At 37.6% G+C, this 16,567-nt stretch overlaps 1 protein-coding gene across 6 annotated transcripts in view; it reads right to left on the minus strand.

Annotated features, from left to right (window-relative positions):
- Positions 1 to 16,567, minus strand: part of USP32 (ubiquitin specific peptidase 32) — a 218,412-nt gene that overhangs the window by 56,813 nt on the left and 145,032 nt on the right. For all 6 annotated transcript variants that reach the window (XM_021929123.2, XM_009190403.2, XM_003912864.3 and 3 more), the window contains one exon: positions 1,804 to 1,906. In XM_021929123.2, the coding sequence (XP_021784815.1) occupies positions 1,804 to 1,906 (103 nt within the window). The remainder of the gene's footprint in view (positions 1 to 1,803; positions 1,907 to 16,567) is intronic.

A 16,567-nucleotide genomic window follows, 5' to 3' on the forward strand; every position in this document is an offset into this window, starting at 1 on the left:
GCTCACTGCAGCCTTGACCTCTCAGGCTCAAGCAATCCTCCCACCTCAGCCTTCCAAGTAGCTGGGACTACAGATGCACACTACCAAGCCTGGCTAATTTTTTAAAAAAATTTTTGGGCCGGGCGTTGTGGCTCACGCCTGTAATCCCAGCAATTTAGGATGCCAAGGAGGGCGGATCATGAGGTCAGAAGATCGAGACCATCCTGGCTAACACAGTGAAACCCTGTCTCTACTAAAAATACAAAAAAAAAATTAGCTGGGCGTGGTGGCACGTGCCTGTAGTCCCAGCTACTTGGGAGGCTGAGGCAGGAGAAAGGCGTGAATCTGGGAGGCAGAGCTTGCAGTGAGCCGAGATCGCGCCACTGTGCTCCAGACTGGGCGACAAGAGCAAGACTCCGTCTCAAAAAAAAAAAAAAAAAATTTTTTTGTAGAGATGGAGTCTCACTATGTTGCCCAGGCTGATCTTGAATTCCTAGGCTCAAGTGATCCCCCTATCTGGGACTTTCAAAGTCCTGAGATTACAGGCCCAGCCAGACTTCATTCTTAAGTAGATTTTAAAGTTTGCATTTGACAGACGCATGCTAGAAAATAATATCAAATGCCAGAGTGGAGAAGGGAATGTAGATTCTCCCATGTACACCTCTCCCTTACTACCCTCCCCAAATTTCTTTAGTGCACAAAAGGATTATGGTAGGCAACAACAAACCAGGTTCATGTTCTTATCAGTGCAGTTCAGTCTGTTTATAAGGGACATGCTGCTAAGAGTAAGACGTCTATTGTGTTCCTACAGAAAACAAAACGTAATACATCCAAGACAAAACTATGTTATTCTTTGAGTCTATACCCATTAAAACATTAACAACCACTCAATCTAAGGCCAAACTACAAATATAAAAACCAAAAAAGTATTTCAAAATAATGATTGATGCTGCACCCCAATGTTCTCATTTTCTACCCACATACACCATCATTATCTACTTAAAAGGTCCAGGAAGTCATCTGCCTACTTTTTATTCCTTCAGAGACACCAAAGCCCGTGCTTCCCAATTAATATATTTTACATGTGAAAACACATTAATAAACTTTGCAAAATGGAAAAAGGATGAGAAAGAATGATGAGATAGATAATGTAAAAAGTATGTAACTACCAATATTCTGATAATAAACAGTGACAGAAGAAATACAGGAAAATAGGAATCAAATGATTAGAATTTTGGTTATTGATCATTTGGCAATGAGTATATATATCAGCTGGCTCTCGAAGAAGGCAAATATTTGATTCTGGGCATTATTCTTTTCAGTTTTCTTGTTCTGAAAAAAATTCCGTTTTAATGGAAAAGGTGAAATAAAGGACAATGTAAATGATGTAGTTGAGAGAATATAAGCTTTAAAGTCAGTCCTTAGGTTTGATACCAGATCTTCTACACTGATCACGATATTCAGGTTACTTTTACTTTCAGCACCAGGTTCCCCAAAGGTAAAATGGGTATAATACTATCTTCCTCACAAGGGTGGTATGAGAATTAAATGAGACATGAGGTATGTGATATATACAGGTACCCCCGTGCCCAATATTATCTTTTTTTAGGGTTGTTGCAAGGGAAGAAATGTATGTGGAAGTGTAATCACAAAGCCTTACCCATAGCAAGTATCATATAAACACTCATTTCCTTTCCCTTTGAATCTTTATCTAAGTTGGAGCATTTTATTATTGGCTGGTAGTCACAGCATTTTATTATTGGCTGGAAGACTGACGGAGTTGAAAATCTGTGAAAAATGTAAATAGACAGGAATCTAACTCACGTATTTGACATATTCTTTCCACTGCTGCCACCACTGCATGGAGATGATAAACCAGTTGTGTCCTGGTTGCAGACCATACCTGCTCTCTCGTTCTAACCATCCTCTGTACATACAAAAGAAATTAAATACATCAAATAAAGTTGTATGAAATAGGTGGTGACGCACAAAAATATCGTTAGAAGTTTCATAAGAAAAACCACGAAACATTTAGACGTAATTAGGAGAGACTGCCAAAATCGAATTGGTAAAACAATACTGTTTCTATTGATAAACCAATTTCAAGAGTCACAGGCTAGTATCAAGAACAATTACTTCAGGAAAAGATTCTAGGAAAAAATTAAAAATTAAAAAAAATTAGAAAAACAACTGGTGTTCCCAATTAATTAATTACATTTTTTGCCGAATGTAACCAATGATGTTCTTCAAAACAGCCTTATTAAGGAATAATTTACATAAATATAAAACTTACCTATTTGAAGGGTACAACTCAGTGATTTTGATAACTTTATAGATATGTGCAACCAACACCACAATCAGTTTGAGAACATTTAGAACATTTCAATTAATCCAAAAAGACCCCTGTACCCACTTTTAGTCAATTCCTGTTACCACCTTCAGCAACAGGAAACCACTAATCTATGTTTTGTCTCTTACAGATTTGTCTTTTCTCAACTATTCATATAAATAAAATGATAAAACACATGGCCTTTTAAAAATTTGGCCTCTTTGACTTTGCATGTTTTTGTGGTTCATTTATTATTGTGGCAGATATCAGTTGTTTGTGCTTTATTACTGAATAGTGTTCCATTGTATGTATCTATTACATTTTGTTTATCCATACAACACCTAAAGAACATTCGAAACTGGCAAGTCAGTTTCCAAAGTGGCTGTCCATTTAACATTCCCATCAGCAATTCTAGTGGGTGTGAAGCACTGTTAAACTGTGATTATAAAACAAAATCTACCATATCTATCTACCTTATCTATCTCTCTATGTATGTATGTATGTATGTATGTATGTATGTATGTATCTATCTATCTATCTATCTACTATCTATCTATCTATCTATCTATCTATCTATCTACAGAATCTCACTCTGTAGCCCAGGCTGGAGTGCACTGGTACAATCTCAGCTCACTGCAGCCTTGACCTCCTGGGCACAAGCAATCCTCCCGCCTCAGCCTCTCAAGTATCTGGGACTACAGATGTGCGCTGCTATGCCCAGCTAATTTTTTTTTTTTTTTTTTTTAACTAGAGACAAGGTCTCACTATGTCACCCAGGCTGGTCTTGAACTCACAAAAGTGTTGAGATTACAGACATGAGCCACTGTGCCCAACCAAAAACTATTTATTTTTGAGGTGAAAATGGCATAACGTGAAATTATTTCAAATCATACAATTCAATGGCATTTAGTACATCCAAAATGCTGTGCGATCACCTCTTATTAAGTTTCAAAACATTTCCATATACCTCAATTAAAAAGTCATCCATTAAATAGTTATTCCCCATTCCCCCCAGAACTTAACCACCACCAGTCTGCTGTCTGGACCTATTGACTTGCCTATTCTGGATATTTCATATAAATGGGATGATTCAACACATGACCTTTTATGTCTGGATTCCTTCACTTAACATGTTTGTGAGGTCCAACCATGTTGTAGTATGTATCAGTACTTTATTCCTTTTTATGGTTGAATAATATTCCATGGTGTGTATATACAACATCTTGTTTAACCATTCATCCACTGATGGATGTACAGACTGTTTCTACCTTTTGGCTATTGTGAATAGTGGTACTATGAAAGTTGTGTTCAAGTATTTGAGTACCTGTTTTCAATTATTTTGGTAAATACCTAGAAGTAGAATTGCTGGTACATGGAAATTCTTGCTGAGGAACTGCCAAACTGTTTTCCACAGTGATTTCACCATTTTACATTTCTACCAGCAATATATGAGTCCCTGATTTCCCTACTCGCCAAAATCTTCCATTTTAAAAATTCTAATAATCTTACTGAGAAGCAGAATTACATTGTTTTGACTTGCATTTCCCTAATGACTAATTATGTTGAGCATCTTTTCATGTGCTTAATGATCACTGAATGTCTCTGGAGAAACATGTATTCAAGTCTATTTTTAGTTGTCTATTTTTAAATTGGGTTGTTTGCTTTTTGTTGTTAAGCTGTAGGAGTTCTTTATGTATTCTAGTTACTAGACCCTTATTGGATGTATGTTTCTAAAATATTATCTCCCATTCTATAGGTGGTCTTTTCTGTTTTAAAAATAATATCCCTTGATGTATAAAAGTTTTAAGTTTTGCCAGGTACAGTGGCTCACACCTATAATCCCAGCACTTTGGGAGGCTGAGGCAGGCGAATCGCTTGAGCCCAGGAGTTCAAGACCAGCCTGGGCAACATGGCAAACCCCCATCTCTACAAAAAATACAAACATTAGCTGGTTGTGGTGGTGCACGCCTGTGGTCCCAGCTACTCAGGAAGCTGAGGCAGGAGGATCACCTGAGCACAGGAGTTTGAGGCTGCAGTGAGCTGTGATGGTGCCACTGCACTCCAGCCTATGTGACAGTGTGAGACTGTCTCAAAAAACAAAACAAAACAAAACAAAAAACTTTCAAATTTTGATGAAATGCAGTATTTTCTTTGGTTGCTCATGCTTTTGGTGTTACAACTAACATTCCATTGCAAAATTTAAATAATTTTTGAGGAAAAAGTTTTGTTAGATATAGAGTTCTTGGTTACAGTTTTTCCGCCACTTTCAGCTCTTTAAAAAAATTGTCACCCCACTCACTTCTGGATTCCATGCTTTCTGATGAGAAACATGCTATTAATTTTATTGATGATCCATTTTATGGGACAAGTAGCTTCTCTTTTGCTTTCAAGATCCTCTCTTTGTTCTTGGCTTTGTAAAATAGTTTCATTATAATGCTTCTCAGTGTGGATCACTTTGTTTATCTTTCTTGAAGTCCAATGAGCTTTCTGAACGTGTAGGTTCATGTCTTATGAAGTTTAGGACAATTATTTATTCAAATATTCTGCCCTTTCCTTCTCTCTGCTTTCCTAAGATTCTTATGTTGACACACATGATGTTGTTCTATGGGTTTCTTCCGTTCTGTTCATTTTTCTTCATTCTGTTTTCTTTCTGCTCCTCAGTCAATAATTTCAATCGACTTTTATTTAACTTCTCTGATTCATTCTTCTGCCTGCTCAAATCTGATGGAGAACCCCTCTAATATATTTTTCATTTCAGTTATTATACTTTTCAGCTCCAAAATCTGTGTTTGGTTCCTTTTTATACTTTCTCTTTATTGATACACTCTATTTGTACATATATCATTCTCCTGGTTTCCTTTATTTATTTATTTATTTATTTATTTATTTATTAGTTTTTGAGATGGAGTCTCACTCTGTTGCCCAGGCTGGAGTGCAAGTGGCACAATCTCAGATCACTGCAACCTCTGCCTCCCGGGTTCAAGGGATTCTCCTGCTTCAACCTTCCGAGTAGCTGGAATTACAGGAGCCCGCCACCACACCTGGCTAATTTTTGTATATTTTTTAGTAGAGATGGGGTTTCACCATGTTGGCCAGGCTGGTCTCGAACTCCTGACCTCAAGTGATCTGCCCACCTTGGCCTCCCAAAGTGCTGGGATTACAGGCGTGAGCCATCACGCCCAGCCATTTCTCCTGGTTTCCTTTTGTTTGTTGTCCATCACCTCCATTACGTCTTTGAACATATTTAAGATGATTGATTTTAAATGTTTGTCTCCTAAGTCCAATAACTGTGCTTCCCCAAAGATAATTTCTATTAATTTCCTCTGTGAAGGGACCACACTTTCTTGTTTCTGCAATTTTTTGTTGAGAACAACATTTTGAGCATTAATGGTAACTCTAGAACTAATCATATTTCCCTCCACCTCAGGATTTGCTTTCGTTGACTGCTATAGTTATTTGTTTAGTCACTTTTCTAAAATATTTTTATAAAGTCTGTGTTCCTTGTTATGTGTAGTTTCTTAAGTCTTCATTTAACGTGTGTTCGAAAAGCTGGTATTCCGACAGTGATTTCTTAGAACGGCAGAAGCGGGGAGAGGGAGAGAGGAAAAGAGAGAGGGAGGGAGAGGGAGGAAGAGAAAGAGAAAAAAGGGAGAGAGAGAGAGACAAAGACAGAGAGACAAAGACAAAAACCACTACTGTCTTTGCAGAATGACGCTGTGCTGGGGCATTCCTACAGTGGTTTACAACTATGCCTTAGCCTTCACTACCTGTATACTCTTAGTCTAGAAGCTCAGCCAGAGGTGAAACTGTAGGGGTCTTATAAGGTATTTTCTGACTGTGTATCTTGTTGTCGGCATGTGCAAAGCTTTCTAAATTACCCAGTGTACAGTGTGCTTTTGGGTACCCTAATTTCCCAAGGAAACTCAAGTTCCCACCACTCCCAAGACTTTCAGCATTCTATTATATGCCTCAATTAAAATCTTTTACCCCAGGTGACTGCAGGTGGCTGGTTCGTGTGCCTTACAGAACTTCTGATGAATGCCCCTGCTTTTCCATCCTGGGTAAATTCTGAGTTAAGTATAACATAGCTGAGCATCTTCCAGTAGCTTTTCTGGTAGCCCCAGACTGTTTACACAAACACAATTTGTTTTTATTTGTTTTGTTTTGTTTTGGAGACAGTCTTGCTCTGTCACCCAGGCTGGAGTGCAGTAGCGCAATCTCAGCTCACTGCAACCTCCACCTCTCGGGTTCAAGTGATTCTCCTGCGTCAGCCTTCCGAGTAGCTGGAACTACAGGTGTGCGCTACCATGGCCAACTAATTTTTCGTATTTTTAGTACGGACGGGGTTTCATCATGTTGGCCAGGCTGGTCTCGAACTCCTGACCTTAACTGATCCACCCATCTTGGCCTCCCAAAGTGCTGGGATTACAGATGTGAGGCACTGCACCCAGCCTGACAAACACAACTCTTTATAAATAAGGTGTGCTCTGCTCTCTCTGAAACCAGGGACCATGTGGGTTGCCATCTTCAAGGCTGCCATTACTAAACCAGGCAATGGCAAATATATAAACAGGCTTTTAAATAATTTTTATAATTTTTTATAATTTTTAAAAAATCAACATTTGCTTAGTTTCTATAAATCTTTGTCTCTTTGTTCAGAGTTCTGACAAAGTTGAAATTGGCAGTTCTTTATTTTTCAATGTTTCTGTGGAGAGACAGGCTCTTAGAGCTACCCACTACGTAATTTTCACTGAGTCACTCCTCTCATTGTGCTTTTAATTTGCCTTCTCTGAGGAAGCAGAACATCTTGTCATGTACTTATATTAGCGATTCATACATGTATAGTAAGAGTCTATTCAACTCTTTTGTGCATTTTAAAATTAGATTTTCTTGATGTCTTAATGTGTTGTAACAGTCCTTTATATATTCTGGACACAAATCCTTTATCATATATATAATTCGCAAATATTTTCTCTAGAGCTGTGAGGCTGTAGCATTTATTTTCTTAATGCTCTCTCTTGAATCTCAAAAGTTTCTAATTTTTTCTATGTCTTACACTTTTTCCCCCATTTATAAATTGTGCTTTTGGTGTTATATCTATGAAACCTTCTACCCCCAAATCATAAAGATTTTCTACATTTGCTTTTCTAGAAGTGTTATGTTTTTAGCTCTGATGTTTAGGTATATGGAATCCATTTTGAGTACATTTCTAAGCATAGTGTGAGGTAACGGATCTAAAATAATGTTTGCATACGGATATCCAATTTTCCTGCACCTTTTTTTTTGTTTGTTTTTTAAAGAGACAGAATCTTGCTATGCTGTCCAGGCTGGCATGCAGTGGCTATTCACAGGTGTGATCACTGCATACTCGCACTAAAGTTGTGAACTCCTGGGCTTAAGTGATCCTCCTGTCTCAGCCTCCTGAGTAGCTGGGACTACTGGCTCAGCTCCTTCTGCACCATTTTTTTTTCTTTTTAAAGTCAGTCCTTTCTCTACTGAATTTTCTTGACATCTTTAAAAAATAATAAAAATGATAATAAAAGTAACCATTGACCAAAAACATAAGGGTTTCCTTTTTTTATTTTTTGAGGCAGAGTCTCACTCTGTTGCCCAGGCTAGAGTGCAGTGGCATGGTCTCAGCTCACTGCAACCTCCACCTCCTGGGCTCAAGTGATTCTCCTGACTTAGCCTCATGAGTAGCTGGGACTACAATCGTGTGCCACCACGCCTGGCTAATTTTCGTGTTTTTAGTATAGATCGGGTTCCGCCATGTTGGCCAAGCTGATCTCAAACTTCTGGCATCAGTGATCTGCCCACCTCTGCCTCCTAAAGTGCTGGGATTACAGGCATGAGCCACCATGCCTGGCCAAGGGTTTCCTTTTAAAATGTCAATTCCATTTGACTGATCTCTATGATTCTACTTATTCCAGTACTTGATTAATGTATCCTTAGGTAAACTGTGAAATCAGGAAGTCTAAGTCTTCCATTTTCTGCCATTATTTTGAAGTTGTTTAGGCTAGTCTGAGTTCTCTGCATTTCCCTATACAATTTAGGAATAGCTTGTCAATTTATAGAAAAAAGTTGGGATTTGATTGGGTGTGTTCTGAATCTACAGAACAATTTGAGAAGATTGCCATCTTCACAACATTAAGTTTTCAAATCCATTTACTTACATTTTCTTAAATTTCTGTCAGCAATGCTTTGTATCTTTACATGCACAAGTCTTGCACTTCTTTTGTTGAATTTATTTCCATGGGTTTGATTTCTTTTGACAATATAGTGAATGGAGCTGTTGTCTTCATTTTAATTGTACTTTCAAATTATTCTATCTAGTACATGACAATTCAATTGATTCCTTAATTATTGATCTTGTATCCTGTCATGTTGCTAAACTCATTTTATTAATTCTAACAGTTTTTCTGTGAATTCTTTTCGGTTTTCTACACATAGGATCATGTTATCTGCAGTTACAGACAGTTTAATTTTTCTTTACAATCTGGATGCCTTTATTTCCTTTCCTTGCCTGATTTAACTAGCTTGAAGCTCTAATACAATGTTGGTAAGTGTGGCAAGAGCAAGTATCCTTTCCTGATCTTATGGGAAAAGGCTTCAGTGTTCTACCATTAAGTATGATCTCAGTTGTATATTTTTCAAGATACTTTTTAGACTGAGGAATTTCCCTCCCCCAAGGTTTTGAATGAGCATGACTGTGCTCTAGTAAAATGTTATTTATGTTCACTGAAATGTGAATTTTATGTAATTGTAAGGTGTCACAAAATATCCCCTTTTGGTTTTCTCAAAGCCACTTAAAAAGGTAAAAACATTTTTAGCTTGCAGATTGTACAGAATCAGGCAGTGGGCCAAAGTTGGCGAATATGCCATAGTCTGCTGACTAACTGCTGACCTAGTATATGGTCTATCCTAGACAATACTCTGTGTACATTTGAATATGTATTCTGTTGCTGTTGGCTGAAGGGTTCTTTGGTGGGTACATATATCATCGTTTATCATAATAAAATGTCTCTCTGGCTCCAGTAACTTGTCTTTTGTAACCTAAAAGCCATTTTTTTTCTTAACAGTAAAGTAATTTTAGTTCACCTATGGTTATATTTGTATGGTTTTATCTTTCATTCTTTTACTTTCAACCTATTTGTGCCTTTGAATCTCAAGTAGCTGGATTGTGTTTTTTTGTTTATTTTTGAGATGGAGTCTCGCTCTGTCACCAAGGCTGGAGTGCAGTGGCGCGATCTCAGCTCACTGCAAGCTCCACCTCCCAGTTCACACCATTCTCCTGCCTCAGCCTCCCAAGTAGCGCCTGGGACTACAGGCGTCCACCACCACGCCCAGCTAATTTTTTTGTATTTTTTTAGTAGAGACAGGGTTTCACCGCGTTAGCCAGGATAGTCTTGATCTCCTGACCTTGCAATCCACCAGCCTCAGCCTCCCAAAGTGTTAGGATTACAGGCGTGAGCCACCACGCCCGGCCAAGTAGCTGGATTTTTAAAAAACAATTCAGTCTAAATCTTTGGCTTTTGATAATCTGTTCAATCTGTTTATATTTAAGGTAATTACAGATGTGGGTTTATGTCTGCTATTTAGTTATTTGTTTTCTATGTATCTTTCTTCCTCTATTCCTCTACTTCTTTCTTTTGTGGTAAATAGGTATTTTCTAGGAATTTAAATAGGTAACATTTTAATGCCTTTTTAAATAAAACTATTTTGGGGGATCATTTTCTTAGAGATTGTTGTAGGGTTTACAATATGGATCTTAACATAGTCTACTTTATTTTTTATGTTTTTGAGATGGAGTCTTGCTCTGTCACCCACGCTGGAGTGCAGTGATGCCACTCAGCTTACTGCAACCTCTGCCTCCTGGGTTCAAGTGATTCTCCTGCTTCAGCCTCCCAAGTAGATAGGGTTACAGGCATGCACCACCACTGCCTGGCTAATTTTTGTATTTTTAGTAGAGATGAGGCTTTGCCATGTTGGCCAGGCTGGTCTCGAACTCCTGGCTTCAAGTAATCTGCCTGCTTTGGCCTCCCAAAGAGCTGGGATTATAGGCATGAGCCACCGCACCCAGCCAACATAGTCTACTATGTTTGATTGATACTAATTTATTCCAGTAAAGTATAGAAACTAAAAAAGTATAGAAACTAAAACATAGAAACTTTGCTCAAATATAGCTCTACCTTCTACTCTCATCTTTGTGCTACGGTTGTAACTCATATAAGATCATTATATGTTATGGGAACAACATGCTTTTATAATTATTGTCATATAAAAATGTTTTTTAAACCAGTAAACAAAAATACATAGAATAGTTTATATTGTCTTTTATTATTACCTATGTGATTTCTACTATTGGTGCTCTTTATTTTTTTTTGGCATTTTTATGGTTTTATTTAAACATAAAACATGCATATGAGCTGTCTACTTATTTTCTTCACTGCACAGGCTGGCATTGGGATTGGTGACTCTGATGGCCAGCTGGGCTGCTCTTTCCACAATGTCTTTGCAGTTCTTGGAGGAAACACTGTGGGCAATCTCAGCACATTTGTTGCACATTAGCAGTACTTTCAGCTCCTTGACGTTGTGGACCAGGAACTTCTGGAAGCCCCTAGGCAGCATGTGCTTTGTTTTTTGTTGCTGAACCTTCCACAAACTCTGTTGTCAATACCTCTGGGTTTTTGTCAGTTACACTTAGTTTTGACATATCAGTCTAACTGGTGCTGGATGAACTTCTTGGTTCTCTTTTTGATGATCTTGGACTTCACAAGGGGACTAAGGGCAGCTATGATGCCGAGTAGGGGATGGCTGCCACCTCCATAGGCACCGCCAAGGAAGAGAGCCTCTTTATTTCTTCATGTGGATGTTAATTACTGTCTGGCGTCACTTCTTTTCAGCTTGAAGAACTTCCTTTACTATTTAAAGACAGATTTCCTGGTAACAAATTCTCAGTGTTCATATAGGAATGTCTTTAGTTCATCTTCATTTCTTTTTTTTTTTTTTAAAGTTTTTAAAAAAAGGTTTAAAAATGTTTCGATTAAAAAATTTATTATATATAATAATAGTATATATTTATGGGGTACATGTGATATTCTGACATATGCATACAATGTGTAATGATCAAATAGGGTAATTAGGATATTCATCACCTCAAATATTTATCATTTTTTTGTGTTGGGAATATTCCGAATCTTCTAGCTAATTTGAAATATACAATAAATTATTTTTAACTATAGTTACCTACTGTGCTATTGAACACTAGAAGTCATTCATTCTATCCAACTGTATTTTTACAGTCATTAACCTCTCTTCAATATCATCCCTCCTGCCCTTGCCAGCCTCTGATAACCATCATAATACTCTCTAATTCCACAAGATCAACTTTTTTAGCTCCCACTTAAAAGTGAGAACATGTGATATTTGTCTTTCTATGCTTGGCCTATTTCACTTAACATAATGACCTCCAGTTTTATCCATGTTGCTGCAAATGACAGGATTTCATTCATTTTACGGCTGAATAACATTTTATTTTGTGTGTATGTGTATATATATATGTATACATATATAATATATATTTTCTTTATCCATTCATCAACTGATGGACACTTAAGCTGAATCTGTATCTTGGCTATTGTAAGTAGTGCTGCAATAAACACAGGCGTGCAGACAGCTCTTTGCTTTACTGATTTCCTTTCTTCTGAATATATACTCAGCAGTGGGATCACTGGATAATATGGTGGATCTCTTTTCAGTTTGTTGGGGCACCTCCATACTGTTTTCCATATTGACTTTACTAATTTACATTCCCATCAATAGTGTACTAGCACTTCCCTTTCTCCACATCCTCATCAGAATCTGTTATTGTCTTTTTTATAATAGCCATTTTAACTGGGAGATAATATTGCATTGTGGTTTTGATATTTCAATTATGATTAGTGATGTTGAACATGTTTTCATATGTCTGCTGGCAATTTATATGTCTTTTTTTTTTTGAGCAAGGTCTATTCAGATCACTTGCCCATTTTTAAACTGGGTTATTTGGTTTTTTGTTATTGAGTTGAGGCCCTTATATATTCTGGTTATTAAAACCTTGATGGATGGATAGTTTGCAAATATTTTCGCCTATTCTGCTGGTTGTCTCTTCACTCTGTTGATTGTTTCCTTTGCTGCGAAGCGTCTTAACTTGATGAAATTCCGTTCATCCATTTTTGCTTTGGCTGCCTGTGCTTTTAAGGTATTATACAATGTCATACCACTCAAAACAAACGTCCTACACCATTTCCCCAATTTCGTCTAGTAGTTTAGGCCTTAGATTTAAGTCTTTGAATCCATTTTCTTTTCTATTTTTTTGAGATGCAGTATATCCCTCTATCACCCTGGCTGGAGAGCAGTGGGGAAATCTCGGCTCACTGCAACCTCTGCCTCCCGAGTTCAAGCAATTTTCCCACCTCAGCCTCCTGAGTAGCTGGGATTACAGGCGCCTGTCACCATGCCCAGCTAGTTTTTGTACTTTTAGTAGAGATGGGGTTTCACCATGTTGGTCAGGCTGGTTTTGAACTCCTGGCCTCAGGTGATCCGGTCACCTTGGCCTACCAAAGTGCTGGTATTACAGGCATGAGCCACCTCGCCCAGACTCTTTAATCCATTTTGATTTGATTTTTGTGTATGCTAAGAAATTGGGATCTGGTTTCATTCTTCTGCACATGAATATCAAATTTTTCCAGCACCATTTATTGAAGAGATTGTCCTTTCTCTAATGTATGCTCTTGGCACCTTTGTCCAAAAAGAATTGGTTCTAAATGTGGGGGTTTTTTGTTGTTGTTGTTGTTTTGTTTTTTGAGACACAGTCTTGTTCTGTTACCCAGGCTGGAGTGCAGTGGCGCAATCTCCGCTCATTGCTACCTCCACCTCCTGGGTTCAAGCGATTCTCCTGCCTCAGCCTCCCGAGTAGCTGGGACTACAGGCGCATGCCACCAAACCTGGCTAATTTTTTGTATTTTTAGTAGAGACAGGATTTCACTGTGTTAGCTAGGATGGTCTCGACCTCCTGACCTTATGATCCACCTACCTTAGCCTCCCAAAGCGCTGGGATTATAGGCGTGAGCCACCATGCCTGGCCTGGATTTATTTCTGGGTTCTCTGCTCTGTTCCATTGGTCTATGTGTCTGTTCTTATGTCAGTGCCATGCTGTTTTGGTTACTATAGCTTTGCAGTATATTTTGAAGTCAGGTAGTAATTCACCTTTATTTCTGAATTACAGTTCTGCTAGATAAAGAATTCTGGATTGACAGTTTTTGCTTTTTTGTTTTTTTTCCTTATATCACTTTCTCATACTACTGCATACTGAGCTCTACTGTTTCAAAAAGTCAGCTGTTTATCACATTGTGGTTCCCTTCTATATGATGAGTCTTTCTGCTCTTGTGGCTTTCAACTTTTTCCTCTGTCTTTAGTTTTCAACACTTTGACAATGATATGTCTAGGTGTGAATCTTTTTGTGTTTAACACAGTTGGAGTTCATTAAGCTTCTAAGGTTAATAATTTTAACAAATTTTAGAACTTTCAGACATTATTTTGTCAAACTTTTTTCTGCTTCTTTCTTTCTGAGACTTCCATTATGCATATTTTGGTAGACTTGATGGTGTTCCACCTTTTGTGAAACTCTGTTCATTTATTTGGTCTCCTTTCTCTCTTTCTGATGAAATAATCTCTATTGATACATACTCTGTTTTGCTGAGTATTTCTCTGTCAACTCAAATCTGCTAGAATTTCTATTTGATTCTGTTTTAAAATTTCTATCTCTTTATTGCTGTTTTCTATTTGGACAAGTCAGTGAGATCATACTTTCCTCTAATTCTTTAAATACAGCTTCGTTTAGCTCTTTGAAAACATTCATAATAGCTGCATTGAAGTCTTTGTGTGCTAAGTAGAACATCTGGTGCCACCTCTGAGACAGTTTCTACTATTGTTTGTTTTTTTCTTGTATATGGGTCACACTTTCCTGTTTTATTCCATGTTTGATAATTTTTTCTTGTTGAAAACTGAACACATTTGATACTTTACATTAGCAACTCTGGATTCTGAACCCCGTGTGTTTTGTTTTGTTTTGTTTTGTTTACAACTTCCCGGAACAATTCTGTAGACTTTAACTTCCCATACAGTATCTTGCAATGTGAAGCTGCTCAGCTTCTTGTTGTTTTCTTTTTTATTATCTCTGTTTTTATTGTTAAGCTTGGCTTTCTTGGAGTGAGCCTAACTTACTGGTCAGCCAATGACTGTTGAGAGGCTGTGCTGAAACACCTTGAGCCAGTAACACTCGCATCCTTTTCCTGATGGATCTGTACATGGTTTGGGGAATGCATTTAAAGTTCAGGCAGGTTACAAGCCTACCCTGGCTTTTACTTTCTGCACATGCAAGGCTTCACCTTCAACTAGGGAGGAATAAAGGGCTAAAGCCCACTTTGGTTTCTCCTGAGTTTGTGTATAGCCTTGTACAAGTAGTCTACAGATCACTGGGGACATGAGAAAGCTTGTTAAGGCTCACTATGGTGATCCTGTTCCCTGTCAAAAATTTGACTGGTCTGTTGTTAGTCTGCTGCTTCCCCTAACCAGTATTTTATCCCCAAGCTGGTGATGTCAGTTTCCCTTTTCCCCTCATTTTTTACCACCATGATGGTATGTATTTGTTTTATACTATCCTTGGAGAGGCATTTATTCATGCTCTCCTTCAAATCATAAATCAGACTGTCAGCCCATTCTGACCTGCCCTGTAGAACTATCATGCAGATTTGCTGGATGGGAGGAAATGAAAGCTGCTCCTGGTTAAATTACTACACACTTCCATTGTTATCACCAAAGATTAGTAGTTCTTGAATAAATGCTTCTTAATTTCTTGTATATATTTGGTCAGTTTCCAGAGTCCTGAAATGGTTGTTTGACAATTTTGTTCAGTTTTCTAAGTGCTTTTGGGAACAGGGTTTGCTGAGATCTTCACTCGGCCATTCCAGAAATCATGATACTTATTTTTTTTAACAATGTACTGACTGTAAGTAGAGACAAATATTTGTTTCACCTCATTGCATATGAACCAACCTGAATCATCCTTTAATAATTATCACAGTCAAATGAATTTTTATAAGTAACAGGAGAGGCAAAATAAAATAACACTGAAAATGAATAAACAAATTTAAAAAAACCCACAGATGAAATGAACCAATTTGGAACCAACAATTTTAAATCTAGACTTATTAAAAAATACAAAATACAGAAAGCAGATTATTGGTACTTTTAAGAAAGAGGTCCTAAACTTGATTCTGCCAGTCCCATGTAATTTCAGGTCCTCAACTTCTATAAATCTCAGTTTTCATTTTTACAAAATGGGAGACACTAATTTCATGCAGTTATTCTAAGGGCCAGATGAGATAATGTTATTACACGTATTTTGCAAAGAATAACTTTCTATGAAAATATAAGATTATATCAACCTTATTTTTTGAAATAGGGATGCTATGAGTAGTTGTAAAATAAGCCAATAAATATAAATATGGGCTACATAGCATTCTTTCTTTCTATCTGTGCTAAGTGATATTTACTTCAGAATATATTACTATAGTAAATTAGACTGTAATAGAAAAAAAGTCTTGAACTCAGGAGTTCAAGACCAGCCTGGGCAATATAGTGAGACCCCATCTCAAAAAAATCAAAGACAGAAAATAAAACAAACAAACAAATAAAAACTACATGAGACTGGAGTTTTATGAAAGTAACATTTAAAAAAACAGATTTTGCTTAATCTTCTTTAAGAAATAACCATGCTGCTCTGCATATGGAGTGGCCACCCATTTATCCCTTTCTTTTCTTTTTTTTTTTGACAGAGTCTCACATTGTCACCCAGGCTGGAATGCAATGGCATAATCTTGGCTCACTGCAGTTTTGACCTCCTGGGCTCAAACAATCCTCCCACCTCTGCCTCCCGAGTAGCTGGGACCACAGGCGTGTACCACTAAGCCTCGATAATTTTTTTATTTTTTGTAAAGACAGGGTCTCACCATGTTGCCCAGGCTGGTCTCGAACTCCTGAGCTCAAACAATCCACCTGCCTTGGCTTCCCAAAGTGCTGGGATTACAGGCATGAGCCACTACACCTGGCCCTTTTACTTTCTTAACAAACTTGCTTTCACTTAAAAATAAATAAATAAATAATACATAAATAACCATTTTTAAAACTTGTCATTTAAAAACTTAGAAATATATCTAC

Source organism: Papio anubis, chromosome 17 (genome assembly GCF_008728515.1).
Source record: "Papio anubis isolate 15944 chromosome 17, Panubis1.0, whole genome shotgun sequence".
NCBI classification, from domain to species: Eukaryota; Metazoa; Chordata; class Mammalia; order Primates; family Cercopithecidae; genus Papio; species Papio anubis.